Source organism: Hipposideros armiger, unplaced genomic scaffold (assembly GCF_001890085.2).
Source record: "Hipposideros armiger isolate ML-2016 unplaced genomic scaffold, ASM189008v1 scaffold_502, whole genome shotgun sequence".
NCBI classification, from domain to species: Eukaryota; Metazoa; Chordata; class Mammalia; order Chiroptera; family Hipposideridae; genus Hipposideros; species Hipposideros armiger.
In genome coordinates this window covers 1,424,917-1,445,695 of record NW_017731852.1, presented here as the reverse complement: position 1 = coordinate 1,445,695, position 20,779 = coordinate 1,424,917, and the positions used below count along the sequence as shown (strand labels likewise).

General features: G+C 44.9%; 1 protein-coding gene across 1 annotated transcript in view; it reads right to left on the bottom strand.

The window, feature by feature from the left end:
- The window catches only part of INSR (insulin receptor), a gene marked incomplete at its 3' end in the record, with an annotated part of 122,899 nt that overhangs the window by 26,236 nt on the left and 75,884 nt on the right, over positions 1 to 20,779 (bottom strand). The window contains exons 4-10 of the mRNA XM_019667604.1: positions 16,118 to 16,266; positions 14,954 to 15,098; positions 11,308 to 11,522; positions 10,245 to 10,371; positions 8,936 to 9,186; positions 7,411 to 7,578; positions 1,962 to 2,163 (exon numbers count right to left, since the gene is read on the bottom strand). Coding sequence (XP_019523149.1) covers positions 1,962 to 2,163; positions 7,411 to 7,578; positions 8,936 to 9,186; positions 10,245 to 10,371; positions 11,308 to 11,522; positions 14,954 to 15,098; positions 16,118 to 16,266 — 1,257 coding nt within the window. The remainder of the gene's footprint in view (positions 1 to 1,961; positions 2,164 to 7,410; positions 7,579 to 8,935; positions 9,187 to 10,244; positions 10,372 to 11,307; positions 11,523 to 14,953; positions 15,099 to 16,117; positions 16,267 to 20,779) is intronic.

Below are 20,779 nucleotides of genomic sequence, written 5' to 3'. Positions count from 1 at the left end.
AGGACAGAGAACTTCTTCAGGCAGACCTCTTGCTCTGACACCCTGGAAGCCACATTCTGTCTAAGCAGCCTAAGGGCGCCCTGCCCTTGACCATGGACTACTTTTTCCCATCATTTGAACTACATCTTCCCCAGCAGGTGCAAGAGCGGGGTAAAAAGCAGAGAAAATATGCCTCAGAGACCTGGCCATCTGGGGTTTCCCTTGGATGTCATACGCGACTACATTTAAACATCACAACTGACTCAGCCATTTCCCAAAGTCCCACAGCGTTTGTTTTTAGTGTGTAAAACAGTAACTGCCTCAATGCCTGGGCTGTGCCATGTAGTGCTCTTTTGGACTCAGGGTCATTGGGTGGGGGTGGGGGGGATGCAAGAAAGAAAAAAGTAAGAAATGTTCCACGCTGATTGATGGTTCTCAGGAAAGGTCTAACCTACTCGGATGAGGGACGATGGGCATTTGAAGAGACACATTTTAGAACCTTGTTTTATCCCAATGTAAACCTTCTAGGGATTCAATCTACTTTTGAAATGGCCAATTGTTTCAGACATGTCTGGGTAGCCATCTGCTGAAGTCTTTAAGGGGAAAGGACAGAGGTCAAGGATGGAGACACAGAAGGCAGCTCAAAGCCCACCTTGCACCTTTACTGCCATAACTTGGGGCGAGTTGCTCATCAGCTCAGAAACATAGGCTTTGGACTCACATAAGGGAGATGGCACCTGCTTCACTGGGTGGCTGAAAGACTCATGAACTAACATGACGCAGACGGTGCTACTGGCATCAAGAGGGGAGGACAGGGATGCTGTTCAACATCCTACAGTGCCCAGGACGGTCCCACCACAAAGGACGGCCTGGCCCCTGATGTCAGTAGTGTCAAGGTTGAGACCCTCTGTATGGCTCATGGAATCTCATAATCCTAAGAGATAGGAACTGTTATTGCTTCCCTTTTACAGATGAGTGAGCGGAGGCAGTGAGAGAGCTGAAACAACCTGTGACCCACAGAAACCTACCTTTTACCTAAATGTCTGCTTGACACTTAGAAGAAGTAAAGACAGATGAAAAGCCCAGAGTGATTTTCACTGCAAACCCTCTTGGTGGATCAGATGTACATCAAAAAGTCCCTTGGGCCGGCCGTGTGGCGTGTTGGTTACAAGTTGGCTTGGGACGCCAGCTCTGAGCAGCAGGGCCACGGTTTGGATCCCAAATGGGCCAGTGATGCTGCGCCCTCTAAACCTAAGATGGTGAACAACAGCTCGACCTGGAGCTGGGCTGCTGTGAGTCGCCCGAGACAGAGTAGGCTGCAGCGGGGCTGCAGTGGGCTGCCATGAGCTACCGTGAGTGGCTGGCAGCCAGCGTGAGCTGCTGTGAGCTACTGTGAGTGGCCTTCCAATGGCTGAGTGACTGCCTCTCCCGGGAAGAGTGCAATGATAATACCAACATGGACCAGTGAAGCAACATCCTCCACAACTAGACTGAAGAACAAAAAGACAGCAAAAAGGAAGGGGAATCCCCTCCCCCAATTCCCCAATAAAATCTTTTAAAAAAAAGTCCCTTCACTCACTAAAAAAAACTCAACATATTTAAATAGAAGTCACCGGGCTTTGAAGATGCTGTGGAAAGTTCCAGAAGGTTGAGAAGGTTACATAGATTTTGAAAAAGAGAGAATGCTCTGAGCTTGAGACATGGCGACAAATCAAGCCGGGGCTAGACAGGCATTTCTCAGGACTGGCCTCAATAGTCTTCTGGGGTTTGTCCCAGAATTTGGATGGAGACGGGAGGCTGGGGTAAAGAGTCCTGGAGAAGTCAGGAAGCAAATGCTGGGTTTTTTAAGTTTCCCCCTTTTCTGGTGAATATTTGCCCTTCCTGGTAAGGTTCCTGTTTCTCTCCCTCCATCCAGGGGGGAGGCTCGGTGTGGACTCTGCCCATCCTCTGGAGCCCACTTCGTCGCGACCCCAGCTCCTGACCTGGGGACGAAGACCACGTTGTGCAGGTAGTCCTCAAACGTCTTCCGGAACGAGGACTCCTCCAGCTCCTTCAGGATCTGAGAGTCGGTCTTCGGGCAGGAGCAACACTCGCCCGCAGATGCCTCGTGCTCACTCTGGTTGTGCTTCTGGGAACCCTCCGACTCGAACGGTGGAGACCAGGTCCGGGAGGGCAGCTTCAACCCTACAGAAAGGCAGAGCAGGTGGACTCAAACCTCCCCCCTGAAACATACACACACGCAGAGCCAAGGGGACCTTCTCAGAGTGGCTGGGCATATGGGACAGAGCTTGAGCCGGGGTCTGGATTCAAGTTCTACTGGGAAAAGTAACACCTTTCACTGGAGGGTCCAGTGGGTGCCAGCTGAGATGGTGCCTGTCAGCACGTTCCAGACATTGTCAGACACCATAACCCCATGGGGCTGGGGGCTGTAAGGTAACCAGGCCTGTCCCTGCCCTCAGTGCGCAGGGGCCAGGGAGGAGGGGTGGGAAATACATAATAAACTAATATAGACATCTGCTATGGGTCAGATGGCAGGGTCAAAGAACAGAGGTGTCTGGGGGTGCTGTTTTTCATGGGTGGTATCGGAGAAAGTGACCGCTGAGCAGTCCCGAATCAAGTAAAGGAATGAGCCATGCACATACCTTAGTGTAAAGTAGTTTAGACAAAGCACAAAGCATGTGCAAAGGCCCCTAGGTAGGCATTTCCTTGGCATGTTGAAAGACAACAAGGGACCAGGAAGCCTACTGAATGGGAGAAGATATTTGTCAACGAGATATCTGATAAGGGGTTAATATCCAAAATATATAAAACGCTCATGCAACTCAACACCAAAAAAACAAACAACCCAATTAAAAAACGGGCAGAGGATATGAAGAGACATCTCTCCAAAGAGGACATACAGATGGCCAACAGGCATATGAAAAAATGTTGAACCTCACTTAGCATTAGGGAAATGCAAATAAAAACCACAATGAGATACCACCTTACCCCGGTCAGAATGGCCATCATCAATAAATCAACAAACAACAAGTGCTGGCGAGGTTGTGGGGAAAAGGGAACCCTGGTGCACTGTTGGTGGGACTGCAGACTGGTGCAGCCACTATGGAAATAAGTATGGAGGTATCTCAAAAAGCTGGAAATGGAAGTCCCGTATGACCCAGCAATTCCACTCTTAGGTATTTATCCAAAAAAAACCCAAGACATTAATCCGAAAAAATATATGCACCCCTATGTTCATTGCAGCGCTATTCACAATAGCTAACATGTGGAAACAACCGAAATGCCCATCGGTAGACTACTGGATTAAGAAATTATGGTACATTTATACAATGGAGTATTACTCTGCTATAAAGAAGAAGGAAATAGTACTATTTGCAACAATATGGATGGAACTAGAGAACATTATGCTAAGTGAAATAAGTCAGTCAGAGAAAGACAAATACCATATGATCTCACTTACACGTGGATTCTAAAAAACTGAATAAATGAGAAATGTAAACAGAAATAGTCTCAGAGACACAGAGGAAAAACTGAGGTTGCTAGTTGGGAGAGAGTGGGGATGAGGGAAAAGGGAAGGGATGAGACAATACAAATTGGTATCTACAATATGGCCTCAGGGATAGAAAAGACAGTCTGGGGAATATAATCAATAATGTTGTAAATATTTTTTAGGGGGCCAGATGGACTCATGTCTTGTTAGGGAGCCCACCACATAGTCGGTGTAGAGGCCTGACCACCGCACTGTATTTCTGAAACTGATGTTGAATAACAATGTATGTCAACTATAATTATACATACATATAGTCACGGGACGTGGAGTAGAGAGTGGGAATGGAGTCAATGGAATTGTAATAGATAAGCATGATATCGGGGGTGGGTGGGCAGTAGATGGGGGAGGGGGGTTGTTACTTTGTGAGAGGTGAAAATGGTAACTATTGCATTGTTCTGTACACCTGAAACTAACAATAACATTTTTTTAAAAAAGAAAGACAACAAGGACCCAATGTGCTAGAAGAGGATGTGGGAGATAATGGTGGGAGGTGAAGTCAGAAAAGAACAGAGTAGCCAAGTCACAGTTGAATGAGTGAATGAATCAATCAGTCAATCAACCACATGGGCAGAGCAGAATTTCACAGGGAATTCTAAGGGGTCCAGCTTAGAGACCCTGTGGTTATACTGAGTCATCAAAATGTGCAGTACAAATGAAAGAATCTAGCTCATTCAGGAATCCTGAAGTCAGAGTAGAGCGGTGGTTCTCACCAGGGGGTGATTCCGCACAACTTTACACCCCCAGGACATTCATTGGGCAAGGTCTGGAGATATTTTTGGTTGTCAGGACTGGTGGGGAGAAAAAGGACCACTGGCATCTAGATGGTGGAGACCAGGGATGCTGCTGGACATCCTACAACAGCAGGACAGCCTCACCCAGGGAATTACCCAGTCCCAAAAGTCAACACTACCGAGGTAGAAAAACCCTGGACTAAAGACATGAGAGGAAATCGGGGGAAGAAAACTTTCAAATAAACATAGAAAAGAGAATTTTTTTAAAAAAACTCTCTAGGTAGCAGTCTTAAAAACACAATGCTGTTTTCTAAGTACCACACCTGACTGTGTCTTAATCCCTGACATCCATTCGCACCACCACACTTCTGGTACAACCTCGCAAATGCACACTACTCCTTACAGGCAAAATCCATGACAGCCCTTAGAGTCCCCTTTCCTGCCACCAGCCCTCGGTGCTCCACTAGTGTCTACCAAGCACAGGAAATTCCATCCTTGCTCCCCCCTTAAATGGATCCTATAGACAATAAGCTCTAAGTGTCTTCCTGCGAGTGGTGAGTGTCCACTCGGAAGCCCAAGTCCTTACACACCTTTGAAAGCCTGCAATGGACTCTTAAAAATACTACTTATGGGGCCGGCCGAGTGGCTCAGTTGGTTAAGAGCTCGCTCAAGAGTTTGAGCTCTGAGCAACAGCAGTTCGATGCCCGGCCTGAGCTGAGCAGCCGCTGAGCTGCCGACAGGTAGCAGGATGGCTCAGCTTAAAAAAATATATATATTAGTTATGTTTATTGATACACATGGAATAACCTGGCTGAGTTCACTGCAAGAGGGCTAGTGATGGCATTATGGGTGGAAAAAAACTTAGGATTTCCTTAGTAAGGGGGGTTCCTGAGAATTTTCCAGAGGGAAAGGAACTTCTGATCAGGTGCAGGCATAGCTCCTGATACCCACCACCCTTTCTGGCACCCACTGCATGGTCCTTGGTGTCCCATGGGTTTTCTATGACTAAAGAATAAAGCATACTGACATACCTAGAGCAGTCAAATCCATAGAGACAGAAGTAGATGGTGGTGCCAGGGGCTGGGGGAGGGGAGGCGAGTGAGTGTTTGATGGGGACAGAGTGTCAGTTTGGGAAGATGCGGAAGTTCTGGAGATGGACAGTGGGGATGGTTCCAGGACAATGTGAATATACTTAATGCCACTGAGCTGTACACTTAAAATGGTAAATTTTTTGTTATGTATATTTTATCACAATTAAAAAAAGCCATATAGTTCATAAGACTGTATTGTATAATTTAAATATGCTAAGACAGTTAACATATGTTCTAAATATTCTCCCTTCCCCCCAAAAAAAGATAAGTATGAGAGGTGATAAATATGTAGCTAGGTAAGAGGAGTCCTTTCACAATGTATACATAGATCAGTCACCACAATGTATGATTTAAATGTCTTACAATGTTACTTGTCAATTATACCTCAGTAAAGCTAAAAAAAAAGGCCAATTAATGATACTAATAGGAAGCCCCTACAGGACATGGTTAGTAAATTTATTTTGTGTGTGTGTTAATAAGTTTATTTGTGTGTGTATATGAGTATGTGTTTTTTTTTGTTTTTTTGATTGTGGTAAAATACACATAACATAAAATTTACCATCTTAATCATTTTTAAGAGTAGAGTTCAGTGGCACTAAGTACATTCACATTAGGGTGCTACCATCCCCACCATCCATATACAGAACTTTCCATTGTCCCAAACTGTCACTCTGTCCCCATTAAACACTCACTCCCCTCCCCTCCCCCAGCCCCTGGCACCACCATCTACTTCCTGTCTCTATAGATTTGACGCCTCCACAGATCTGTGGAATCGCACAGATCTATCCTTAGTAAGTTTATTTTTAATTACATAAACTTTGGGATCATTAGAAATAAAACTATGTTTAAATAGTCGCATTGTAATGACAGATTTATACTTCCAAAATAATAAATAAATAAATAAATAAATAAATACTTGTTGTTGCTCTTTTAAAATAAAGAGGAAAGCACTGACTGCCTGCCCACTGCTGGTGGCAGTTCTAGCTGGAGGTTTCAGTTACACAAATGCAGGGCAAACAGCTCTCAGCCGAGCCGACCACCGTGCTTGCTCTCCAGTTTTGTAAAGCAGACAAGGAGATAAATAAATCACGTTTGCAATCCTCAGCTCAGGCGGGGAATGAGGTCACAGGCATATATATAGCACATGATCCTAGAGCTGGGACAGCTCCCTGAGATCATCTGGCCTCCCGCCCCTTCTCCCAAAAAGGAGGCAGCCGGTGACAAGCGTGGTGAGTGCCCAACGCCCTACAGCAGGTCAGAGGTCCAGCCAAGAGAGGACCAAAGGCTCCCGGCCTCACCCACACCTCTCCAGCAGCCCCAAGGTCAAGGGCTGAGGATATTACTAACTCTAAAAACCTAAAGAAAAATAAATACAGACAAAGAAAAACAAAGAAACAACTAAAGAAAAAAATGGCTTGTTTCTCCAGTCTGATAGGGTTTTTTAAAACCTAGCTTTAAAATAATCTTACATTAATTTATACAGACTAGTTTGAGGCTTCAAATATTTTTCCATTTTTTTTCTGTATATAGATGGAAGTCCACTAAGTAAATAAAATTAAGGACTGAAAAAAATTTTATCATCAGTATAAATTTTTAACAGAAAGCACAGGAAGGAATAGATTTTCGCTCCTCACTGTCTCCAATCCTTAAAATGTAAGGGTCTAAATTTAGGGGCCAAAATCCTTCCATGATTTTGTCAGTCATCTCGCAACACTGCTCAGTTTGCTTCTAGTCTAGCAGGGAAGTCTCTCTGGGTTAACACAGCTACATCCCCACAGGGGACGGGGAAGGGCAGGGAGAGAAAGGAAAGAGGGTGTGAGGGAGGAAGGAGGAGAAAATTCCAGAGGAAAATGGTGTCAAGACACGGGAAATATCTGGTTTCGACACGAGTCTTCAGAGTGTGTACTCGTGTGGTGATGTTTAGAAATGTGTATGTGTGTACGTGTGCACTTGTACACACACTGGGAAACGGAAGGGGAGAGGTGTTTCCCTGAAAGTGGAACAAAGTGGATCAGACGTGTGTCAAACTGGCCGCTCCCACACATCCATCTGCACTCACCTTTGAGGCAATAATCCAACTCGTACAGCTCACTGTCTTCTGCCTGCCTCTCCCAGAAAACCAGGTAGTGAGTGATGTTGCCGTTGGGGTCAGAGGGAGGCTTCCACTTCAGGATAATCTGGGATGAGGAATTAGAAACCGAGATGGGATCCAGGGGGACAGAAGGATCTGGAAAGGAGAAAGGAAATGGGTCCACTGTGAAAAGGATGCAAGCTGTTGGATGGGTGTGAGAGGGGCCATACAGGTTAAAAAAATCATGAGGTTGTTCACTGCGGTGTTATTTATAACATCAGAGAAAACTGGAGACATGGAATGCCCACCCAGTAAGGGCATGAGTTACAAAATTACAGTCCATTCCTACTACAGATTATGTAGATTGTGTAGCCATTCATTCATTCATTTATGCAACACACATTTATCCAGCTCCAACTATAAGTCAGGCTCTCTGTTTGGGGACCTGGAAAGATGCTGACGCTGGGGAAAAGGGAGGATGGTGAAGAGAGACAAATTCACATTTTTTGGTTAATATTCACCCCAAATTGAACCCAGTCACAGGGCAAATTTCAGCAGCTGGACACCATTCAATTGTATTACTGAGCTGGCAGCTCATCTGACATCCCCCCCCCCATCTCAATGCACCTCATTTGGACTCCACAAAACCTTCCCTCCAGTATGTAGCCGAGAGTAGGTGAGGGGTGGAGGTAGGGGTCTCAAGGCAAGAGGACACAGTGTATACAAAGGCCCCAGGAGCTGGAGGTTTCCAGAAACTGTAAGTCCTTTGGTATTGCTGGAGGAAACAGGATGAGGGGGCACTGGCCGAAAAAGCTGACACTGATTCATGAAGTTTGGACTCTATGCTGTAGAATAGGGTTTCTCACCCTCAACACTAGTGACTTTCGGGCCGGACGATTCTTTGTCATGGGGGCCGTCCTGTGCATTGCAGGGTGTGGAGCGGCTTCCTTGGTCTCCACTCACCAGATGCCAGCAGCACCCCCTCCATAGTCACAACCACCAGAAATGTCTCCAGATATCACCCAATGTCCCCCAGTTGAGAACAACCACTATAGGAGAACCTAGGCTTTATAAAAATATAACTAAGTTGTCCTGAAATACAATTTAGTTATATTTTTATATAACTAAAATGTAGAGATGAAACAAAAATGGCAAAATGTTGATAACTGTTGAAGCTGGGAGATGGTTCATAGGGTTCATTCTTCTTTCTAATTTTCTGATGATTTGAAATTTTTCCACAATGGGAAGGAGAGAGAGAGAGAGAGAGAGAGATAGATATATATATATATATATATATATATATATATATATATATATATATATATATATATATATACCTCTTAGGTGGCTTGTTGCTACTGTGTTATCTTCTGAAATTATAAAACTCAGCACCTGTCTCTTTTAGAAGCCAATAACCAGGCAAAAAGGCACTTCATACAACATCGCCATGTCAGCCTGTCAAAGGCAAGATGTCCCATTCGTGCACGGATTCATATTCCCACAAAATACTTACTGGTGGCATTTGTCTGGACATAGATGATGTCGCTCTTGGCCCCATATGTGCGACGTTCATCAGAAAAGGTAACCAAGGTCTTGACAAAGATGGCATACTGGGTCCAGGGCTTCAAACCCCACATCAGCCATCTGGGATGGTTCTGTGACTTAGGGTCATTGGACCTCAGAGGAGGGTCAATGTCCACCACTGTCCAGCTGTTGGAGCCACACGCATCCTGCCCATCGAACTCCGTCACATTCTGATAAGGGCTTTCGAGATGAAATAGGAGAAGGCGGTTATCATTTTTCAACTACAGCTCTGAGATGCGGCCAGGGGAAATGACATCCTATAGGGTTACATCTTCTTCACCAACAACCTTATTCCACAAGGAAAAATGACACAGAAACAGCCAAAGAGAAAGGGACCACCTCCCTTGATGCCTCAATAATAATAGTATTTAATATTAATAATATTGATTAATAATATTTAATATTCAATCATTACATTTTTATTTTATTATATATGTAATGCATTATATAATTATAATAAATATTAAATAATGATGTTTAATAAGCAATATTTAATAAATATTAAATAAGATTAAATAAATAATAAATATAATTTCCCAATAACAATGGTGATGATATAAAAATAGCAGCTAGCTCATGAGTTATTGATAAGATTACATGACAGAATGTGTACAACTTCTCAGCAAACAGCCTGACACATAATAAATCTTGAGAGATGGGCTATTATTACTATTAATACCATCACCATTTCCATTATCTTCCTTTAAATTTTCAGCACAGTCGTATAGTCAAAATGACTAGGTGGTCACAGTTTCAGTTTGGGAAGATGAGAAAGTTCTAGAGATGGGTGGTGGTGATGGCTACACAACATAACGAATGTACTTCATGCCACTGAGCTGGACACTTAAAAATAATTTAAATGGTCAATTTTTACCACAATTTTTTAGATGTCAGGAAAAATACAAAGTTGGTTAAGAAATAAATTTTTCAAAACCCATTAAGTAGACTGAGCAACTTTTGTTGAGGACGTCTGGTGAGATGTGCATAGAAGAGGCAAAATGGAATATCGCTATAGGAAATTGGCCAATCTGAACCTCCAAAAGGAGCCTGTCTGCTTCAATTTCTGGCTTTTGACAAAAGGGAACATGACTGACTGACTTCACACACCATCAACTGGTGAGATCATAAAATGGAGCCTATGATATTCATGCCACGAGTGGAAAGCAGACAGAGAGGTGCCTCCGAAGGGAACATCTGATCATTCACACAACACACACACCTCTTAACCCTCTACTTACGCCTCTTTGTAGAACAGCATGAACCCCAGGAGGTCTCGGAAGTCAGGGGGCCAGTATGGCTCCCATTTCAGCATGATCTTATCATAAGATGTCCGAATAAAAGAAAATTTAAGTAATTCATTTTCACCTAGAAAAGTTTTTTAAAAAGAAGGAAGAATATCAGTATTTAATTTGTTTCAGCCGAAAGCAGTGATCCTATACTCCCAAGAGTGTCCATAAAAGGGAGACATCATCCTGCTGCTCTATGGACTGGCCTTGTTCCCACGCGCGTCGCCCAGGGCCCAAAGGGAAGAACTGGTCACATGGAAGTTGGCCCCTACTGCCAGCCAATTACCTGGCAGATGCGCAAATGAATAACAGCAGCTGGTGCCAATAAGAGAAGGGCAACTGGCCTATAGTTAGAGATTTTCAAGGGTCACGTTTGTCCTGACACAATTCTGTCATGCATATGGACTTTCAAGTCTGACATGTGAGAAGACGTAACTCCAGTACAAATGAGCACATGCTAAGAGAGTTTAGAGAGTGTGCAGCTCACATACACCTTGGACAGACAATTCCTTGGAGAGACGATGCCTTGGAGAGAGTAACTTCCTCTGCCTAGGATGCTAGCCCTCCCTTAGGCTCCACCCCAACCTCACTCTCTCCCGCCCCTGAATTCCCACAGCTTGGACCACATTCTGCCCTAAGGAACCAGCTCTACATAAAGGCATTACAGAAACCCTGGCAGCTCAATGCTCACATATGCCTTCAAGAGAGACCCTGTCAGAGAAGTGCAGTCGGCTGACAGTCTCCAGCTGTAGCAACTACAGGACCTGCTGTAGCATTTGAACCAAGGCCCTGTGTAAGGAGGCGTCATTCATTCAATGCTTACGTGGCATCTTCCACTATCAGGCACTGTGTCTGGTGCACTAGGCACAGAGACAAGATGTACAACACCTGTCCTCAGTATTTCAGAAAGCCTATATAGTTGTTTAAGCTCACTGGGGGGCAGTGATACCCCTGGGGGCCAGTGTGGTGGGTGAGGGGATCCACAGACTGGAAGGACCAGGGCATCACCACTTACAGGACGCCTGGTCCCCATTGGTCTTCAGGGCAATGTCATTCCTTTCCTGGCGCCCCTTCGTTCCTGAAACTTCCTCCATCTTGTGAATTTCCGACAAGCAGAGTTTGGGATTATAATGGAAGAAAAGTTTCCCCTGAGTGATGGTGAGGTTGTGTTTGCTCCAGTCCCACAGCTGCCTTAGGTTCTGGTTGTCCAAGGCGTAGAAAGAGTAGTTCCTATGGAAACACACACACCTAGTCAATCATCAGCTTGTCATCTCCAACTCCACGATGACAGGGCCATGCTAGAGTTGATCTCGTTCAGCACTACATACCCAGCCCTAACCACCTGCTTGGCACATACTCGGTAAGTGTTGTCTCAGGGGTAGGGGGATAAAAGGCAATTGGACAAGGGACGAGGGACAAGTGTTCATGGCCAGGAAGGTATCTGAGTTCCATCTTGTGGGGGAGGAGAGTACGACTGTGATGTATTGAGATGTGGGTTTCACAGAGGGGAAATAATCAAGACACAGAGGCACATGAGCTTGGCCCAAGGAAGAGCAAAGTAGCCTGCTCTGGCCAGCAAATGACAAGAAAAGACTGGAGAGCTGCATTGGGCCAAACACTGGAATATACTGCATACCAGACCAAGACTAAGAACATGTGACCTTCCTTGGTAGGCAGAAGAAAGCCAATGAAGGTTTCATAACAACTCAGTAACTTGATTAGACCTGTGCACCTTAGAACCATTAGTGGGTCACCAGCATATGATGGATGGGAGAAGGGAAACATCTAGATCTGTTTGGCCAATACAGAAACCATTAGCCACCTCTGGCTACTGAGCACCTGAAATGTGGCCATTCTGAACTGTAGTGGAAGTAAAAAACAGATTTTGAAAAGAGCATGCAAAAAAAATAAAGGTGTGAAAGATCTTCATAGTTTTTTATATTGGTTCCAAGTTGAAATGATATTTTAGATGTAATGGGTTAAGTAGAATGCATTATTTTTGTTTCAATTTTTAAATTTTTATTAAATTTATTGGGGTGACAATGGTTAATAAAATTATATAGGTTTCAGGTATATAATTCTGTAATACATCATCTGTATATTGCATTGTGTGTTCACCACCCAAAGTCAAGTCTCTTCCCGTCACCATATATTTGACCCCCTTTACCCTTTTCTACCTCCTCCTACCCGTTTCCTTCTGATAACTACCATACTGTTGTTGTCTGTGTCTATGAGTTTTTGTTTGTTTTGTCTTAACTGAAAGCAATACAATGCATTATTAAAATTAATTTCACCTATTTCTTTTAAAGTTTTATAAATGTGGCTACTAGATTTAAAGTCACATATGTGACTTGCATTATACTTCTGTTGGACAGTTCTGGTCCATTTCTAGGAAGCCCAGCTAGGAGGTCAGTGGAATAATCCAAATGAAAAGTCTAAACTTACAACAAAAAGGCAGTTTTGTGGCAGAAAAATCAACATGAGCTGGTGAGTGATTCAAGAGAGTAGTCTCTAAACAATTCTGTGGATTGGCTTCTCTAAAGCCATTCACACACACACACACACACACACACACACACGTGCGCACGCGCACCCCCCTCTCTTCCCTGGCCTTCCTCTATTATTAGATTGAAAAAGATAAATATTCACCCTCCCAGACTCTCTTGCAGCTAGGAGCAGCCACATGACCCAGTTCTGGCCAAGGACATATAAACAGAAAACAATGTTAGGGATGAGACTGTGGGAAATTACAGGCAAGATTTCTTTTAAAGAGGCAGTAGCAAATGATATATATCTTTGTCCCTTTCCCCTTTTCCTGTTGCGTCTAGACATAAGGTTGAGGGTGAGGCAGCCATCATGTGACCAAGAGGAACACAAATATGGAAAAAAACCTGGGTCCTATCCTTGATGGCATTGTTGGATGGCTTCCTCGGACTTCTTGCCCATAAGTCCATCTCAGTCTGCATGAAACATAGCTAGTCTGGATTGCTGTTGTTTCACTAATGGAAATAGGGTCAGCATGACCTAGAGGGGAGGGGATCTGAGAAATGAGGATGGACAATGGGGGCAAGAAGGAGAGTTCCATTTTGTACATGTTGTATTTGAGGTTCCCAGGGGTCACCCAGCTGGAGGCAAGCTTGGGGGTAAGCCATGGTTGGGGGTCTCAGTACTAGAGATCACTACAGAGATGGCAAAGGCTGGGAACCCAGGACATCAACTCTCAAAGGCAGGTAGAGGCAGGGAAGCCTGGGAGAGGAATGAGGGAGGAATCCCGGGGAGGCCAGAAGGATACCTTAAGGAGGTAGAGAACCTTATGGGCCAGAGAAGATGAGATGCAATTAACAGATGTAATCTGTATCACGGGGACCAGGGACTGAGAAGGTGCTAGATGCAGTAATTGCAGGGTTCTGATTGGGCCTAAACTCCAACTCACACTGAAGCCCAGAGAGCAAGATGCCCTATTTCATTCTGACCAGCACCCTTGGAGAGCACAAAGTTAGGCTGAGCTCCTGCGACTTCCAAGAGTGACTGTAAAACGGGTATCACCTGCCATGGCTGGATCTTCAAACATGTTGCAACACACATTCCTTCCTCTCAAGATTTCTCAAGGAACTTTCTCCTAATAAATGTTTTTTGTTTTGGGGGGGGGGGTTTGGCTTTAAAAGCCCCTAAGTTACTGTGGTGACTATGGTTAACAACACTGTATTGAATATTTGACAGTTGCTGAAAGAGTAGATCTTGAAAGTTCTCATCAGAAGAAAAAAATTTTCGTAACTATGTATGGTGACAGATGTTAACTAGACTTATGTGGTGACCATTTCACAATGTATACAAATATCGAATCGTGATATTGTACACTTGAAACTAATACAATGTTATATGTCAATTATACCCCAATTTAAAAAAAAAAAAACCTAAGTTTTCCTATTTTTCCTCCAGTTTTATTGAGATATAATTCATATATAACATTATTAGTTTTAGGTGTACAACATAATAATTTGACATAGGTATATACTGCAAAATTATTACCACACTAAGTTTAGTTAAAATCTATCACTTCACATCATTAAAAGAAATCTTTTTCTTGTGATGAGAACTTTTAAGATTCACTCTATTAGCAACTTTCAAATATACAATACAGTATTATTAGCTATCCTCACCATGCTGTACATTACATCCGCAGGACTTATTTATTTTATAACTATAAGCTTGTACCTTTTGACCCCCTTCACCCATTTCACCCACCCTGACTCCCTGCCTCTGGCAATCACCAATCTGTGTTCTGTATCTATGAGCCTGGGTTTTCTGGTTTGGGGGTTTGGGGTTTTTTTAGATTTTACATATAAGTGAGATCATACAGTATTTGTCTTTCTCTGTCTGACTTATTTCACTGAGCGTAATGCCCTCAAAGTCCATCCATGTTGTCACAAATGGCAGGATTTCCTTGTTTTTTATGCATAATATTCCTGAATAATATTCTGTTATATATATATATATATATATATATATATATATATATATATACCACATTTTCTTTATCCATTCATCTGTTGATAGACACTTAAGATTGTTTCCATGTCTTGGCAAAAACCCCTAACTTTTTCTAACTCACCAACTTCCAGTTGGCATTCAGGACAGACACAGAATCAGAACCCACATACCCGACTTCCAAGGTATCCCCCCGAATCAGACGTAACTTCCGGAAGAAGGAAAGTGACACGAGGGCATAGGAACGGCGGATTTTCAGATACCCTGAAATTTCCTCAATAAGGCCGAGGTTGGCCTCTAGCTCAGCTGCCAGGTTGTCTAAGGAAATGAGAGAATATCCAGTGAGTTTTACAGAAATATTTTAATCTTTCCATACTTTCCCACAGTAGGAAATTAAATTACAGGCTGAAAATGACTTTGACGTATCCTGCTCAAAATGAATCATATTTAATTAAAATGAAATCCAAAGTCCTTACTACAGGATCGGTAAGTCCCTAAACAAGTAACCACTGCTTTTTTTCTCATTTCATACCATGCTCCCCGAGAAAATCACTCTCCTATTGATCTGCTTGGTTTGCTCCATCACCAACTCAAAGCACGGCTCCTCCAACCAGGAACTCTTCTAAAATAGTAACCCTCTTACTCTCTGTTTCAACAGTTCGCAAACTCCAGACCACTGGCCAAGCCCTGTCTGCTTGTTTTGTAAATAAAATTTTATTGGCACAGAGCCACACCCATTTGTTCATATGTTCTCTACACGGGCAGGGTTGAATAATTATGATGGACATCCTCTGGCCTGCAAGGCTGAATATATTTATTATGTGGCCCTTTGTAAGAAAAGGTTGCCGACCTGCTCCCTCCACTACCCGGCTTTGCTTCCCTTCATAGCAGGACACCACCTGAGTTTACATGAGACGTTGATTTGCTTATTTGCAAGATCCATCATGCACGGACATAGCTTGTGCACTGTGAATACTCCACAAATGTTTGCTGAATAAATAAATAAAGCAATGCTTTTTTGCCTGTGATGTTATTTCTAGAAACATGGTCCCCAGACCTGTACCAGGGCATGTTGCCTGCTTGTTAAAAACGCAAATTCCTGACACCCCAGCTCCCAACGTGGAAAATCAGAATCTCGGGGGCGGGCTGGGAGGACAGGGCCAGATGGAGCTCCGAATTTCAGGTTTGGAAGCAAACAGCTGGGTGACTCCGCTGTTCGGAGAACCACCCAGGACGGTCTTAAAATCGCCTAAGGAGCATGAAGCAGAGTCTGGACCACTTCCCTCTCCACTCACAGGGAACATGGACCCCAGCAGGCCGCTCCCCCCAGCACTCACTGCCGCCTCGAATGTTGATGATAAGGCTTCCATTGACAACGGTGCAGCCTCGGAGCTCCTGGGCAGACGTCACTGAGTCGATGGTCTTCTCGCCTTCTAGGAGGTGACAGACCTTGGGACAGGGGCCCAGACACGGAGTGCACATCAAGCTGAGAAAAGAGCAGAGGGGGGTTAGGGCCCACAGGATCCCCCTATTCACGGCAGACAGCATGCTGCACAGGGTCCCAAGTGATGGGACTTCCGCCACTACCCTAAAGCAGGGGCCTACACCCACAGCACTGTTGACATTTGGGGCCAGAGAACTCTCCATTGTGGGGGGCCATTAAGGGTGCTGAGCCGCATCCCTGGGCTCTACCCTCTTGCTCCCAGTAGTACCCCCACCTAAGGTATGACAGCCAAAAATGTCTCCAGACCTTGTCCCCTGGCGGCAGGGAGGCAAATCGCCCCAGGTAAGAATCACTGCTGAAAATGACAGACAGGGTTATACCCTTTCTCCATGGTGGCGGGTCCTACAGCACTACCCTGAAGTCAGGACACTAAATGTTTCTTCCTAAAATAATGGGGATCCTGTGTACCCCAGACTGGTAGGATTCACACTGTGCCCCATAGAGAGAGGACTCATACTATTACACCAAGCCGATGGGTCTCATGGAGTTACCATGGTGATGGGATGACGCTCAGCTAATGGGTCTTATGTAGGACTCTGCTGCTATGTCAAAGTAGAACCGATGCTGTCACCCAATTGTGGCAGAACTTGGGCTGTTACTCCAATGGAACAGGATGTTTGTTCTGCGTGGGGTTTGATGTGACCATTGCTATATCAAAACCTCACATCTGATGGAGGGTGACGAGGGGCAGACTTTGGCTTTGCCTGCCTGCCTGCCTGATGTCCTCAAATTTACAGCCCCCAAGAGTGCTTTGGAAACCAGCCCTCCCCCACATGGGGTCTCTGTGGTCAGTTGTTGCTGGCACAGCCTTCCTGGGTCCAGTCAGGACACAGGATCCAGGTCAGGCTGGGCTCTGCCTTCCATCCCCAGGGGTTTAGAGGTGGGCACATACCCAAGTCAGTCCAGTGAGGGTTTTGCTAGAACTTCCTGGAAGGAGAAATTGTCCTCCTTTGGGGGTATCTAAGAGGGTGCTGCTATATTGTTAGCATGGGGCAAGCAGTCGGGGAAAGGCTGCCTGAAAACAAAACCAAAAGAGAGGGAAATAAAGCCAAGGATGGGAAGAAACGGATCATGTATATCAGTTGTGCTCCTGGATACAGGTGAACCTGAAGCTATTCCCTTAACTTTTTGGTTACAGGCGTCAATAAACTCCTTGTAGCTTGCTTCAGCCAGTTTGGGCCAGGGCTCTGCTCCACACAGCAAGAACCCCCAGCTGTTAGTCTGAGTCTTACTTTCCTCATCTGTGAAAGGGAGAGAATGGCAGTGCCCACACTCGCAGGTGGGAATGAGGACTAAATGATGTGTACCACCTAAAGCACTTGGCATATAGAAACACGAAGCGTTAGCCATGGCCATGATGGTCACTTTATTAGTGGTATCGTTGCTACTGCTATTTTCACACCCCTGTGTATTGGATTCTTCAGCATGATCTTTGTGATGGTGGTAAAACAAAGAACATAGCTGGGCTTTGTCCCAGGTCCTGGCACAGAGCTTAGGAAGCTCTTAGAATTTCCTGAGTGATAGGAGCATCTTGTTATGCTAATGAGGTGGCCTGTGGGGTCCCTAAATAGCCTCAGGATGGGGGTGGGTCACCGGAAAGACCAAATGTATGATTAGAGGGCTGGGTCTTTTGGCCACCTGACCTCCAAAGAGAGCAATGGGGCTGGAGGTGGAGTTCAATCACATGTCGAGGATTCAGCCGATCACATCTCGGTAATGAAAACCCAGTAGAAACTCTGGACACCAACTCAGTGGGCTTTTTCTGGCTAGAGGATACATTGCCGAGATGGGAGCGTGATGTCCCTGCTTCTGGGAAGGCATGCGAGCTCTGTGTCCGGGACTCTCCCAGACCTCACCCTCCGTGTATCCTTAATATAAAGCTGTGATTGTAAATATATGTAGTGCACGTGCCTGACATTAAGCGTTCTGATCCCCAGGCATCCATTGCAAACGACATCCATCTTGAATTATCACAGTGCCAGCCTTAGGACTCAGCTACTAGCAAACCACCAGATAAGGAATCAGGCTGCTCCCACCCATGAAGCTCCCTCTTGCAGGAAGCCCTGGGTGACCTAGGTAACTGACCACTTGGGGGGCCCTGCTTCTCCCTTCCTGCACCCTAACTCCTGCTTCATGCTTTAGCCAATAAAGAACAAACCCAGGAAACACTAGATGCCCCTCCCTCAGATCCTAATACAGCAGAGCCCAAGGTCGTTCCCCTTCTCCCTCCCTCTCCCTCTCCCGCTTTCTCTCCTCCACCCCATGATCTCGCTATGTGGGCCTCAGGGTACCATGTACCCTCCAGGACCTGTGGGTAATAAATCTCATTCCTCAAAGTTCCCTAATGGTTTCTTGCTGAAGTGCGTCCTGGGATCATAACAAAAACCATGAGAGCTGGCCCTGCCACGAACAGAGGCCCTAACGTAGGGAATGTCTGTGGAGCTCGCTGGGCATGACGTGCACCAGGGCGAGCAAAGCGGCATTCCTCACGGAGGGCGCTATCATCAGTAGGCTTGGGGCTGACGGAACACTACAACTTTATTTTAGTTCTGTGCTGTGAGTTCTAGCAAATTTTTGAACCCAAAGAGTTTGTGGGAACCCCCAAATTTATAGCCAGTCGACCAGAAGTGTGGGTGGCCTGGGGACCCCCAAAGCGTGGCTGGCCTCTGAAGAGAGGGCTGCGCTATGGAGTACCAAGCCTTTGACCTGTGGTTTGACACTAACTCCAGGTGGTTAGTGTCAAATTGTAATGCAGTACACCCAGTTGGTGTCAGAACAGCTGGGGAGGAAGCAGAATTGGGACCAAATGTTTGGGTCCCTTTGTTGGTTCTACAAATATTCACTGAGCATTTATTATGTGACAGGTGACACTCTAAGCTAGGGGTCCACAAAGTACAGTCTGCGTGCCAAATCCAGTTGGCCACCTGCTTTTGTAAATAATGTTATATACGGCCACACCCACTGGTTTGTGGGTCATCCCTAGCTGTTCTCACACTCCAAGGGCAGAGTAGAGTAGCTGCAACAGAGACCATATGGCCTACAGAGCTGAAAAGTTTTACTAGCTGGCCCTTTCCCAATGCCTGCTCTAAGCCGTGGGCACACATGAGTGAACAAAACAATCAACTTTCCCTGTGGGAGATTACAAACGGCTACGAGTCCTTCTCAGCCGTCACACAGAGAAGCAGGGTCTGTTTCCTCATCCAGTGAACCTGGGCTTGGCTGGGTGAATGGCTTTGGCCGAGGGGACATTAGCAAATGTGATGTAAGCAGAGGCTTGAAAAGTACTTGCACATTGGAGCATGTCCTTCCTAGTTACTAGGATGAGACATCACGTGGAGAAAGGCTCCAGCTGCCCATCTAAGATATGAGAGGCTATCCTATTCCATCCGGTCAGGGCTGACCCAGTCCACACAAGACAAACCACCAGTCAACACACACAATCATTAGAAACCATAGATGAGTGTTAGTAAGTTAAGTTGCTGGGGTAGCTTGTTACACAGCATGAGCTAACTGATACACTCGTGAAGCGTATGGTCTAATTGGGGAAAATTAATAAATTGACAAATATCAGCTAGTGGTAAATGTCAGGAAAAGAGTTAAAACTGAGCAATGTGCCAAGGAGTAGCTGGATGGCTAATTCAGACAGGGCAGTTAGACAGGGACGGAGTCTTAGAAAAAGTGATTTGTAAGCTGACCTGGATGACAAGAAGCTGGCCATGAAAAGATCAAGGGGCCGAGCATTCTAGGGAGAAGGAACAGGGATGCCCTGCACCCGTCAGACACTTAACATTCACCCCACATAACGAGTTAAAGAGCACCTGCTGCTCCCGCAAGGTATCCCAAAGTGACTGATCATAGATCACGAACAGAGACATGTTCCCAGACCTCTGTTCTGAAAACGTCAAGAACTATTTCCCAGATAAGCCACAAGAACGGAAGAAAGCATATCTGGTCCTATTTGATATCAAACCACATTAGAAAATGCGGCAGCACTAATGTCTTTCATAAAATCAAATAAAAGCTTCAGAAGGAAAACTATTAATTTTAAAGAAACCTATAAAGTATAATAGTGCCATCATGAGTCGTAATTAGCATCTCTCACTTTGCCCTCTTTCATTCAGTAAAGGTCGCAAGCATCGCAGGACATGCTATCAACTTCCTAGGGCCAGCACACCATCAGGAGAACACCAAAAGAGATGGCTGTATTTCTCAGGTCTTAGTTATGGTGAAGGAAAAGTACCTTTCATTTAAAGCCAATGTCTTTTAAACAAACATCTTACCAAAAGATGTTAATATCCACTCTTCATTTTAAACATGAAACAAAAAAAAAACCCAGAAATGAATTAAAAGGAATATGGTCATTTTCCCAACCTTACTAATAAACTGAGCCCAAAAAAGAAAAAATAGCTCTGTCTGGCATGCAAAAGTGATTTACAGTCACCTATTTTTGGTCAACAAAGCCACATGACAGGTTTCATCAAAAACGAATAAAACA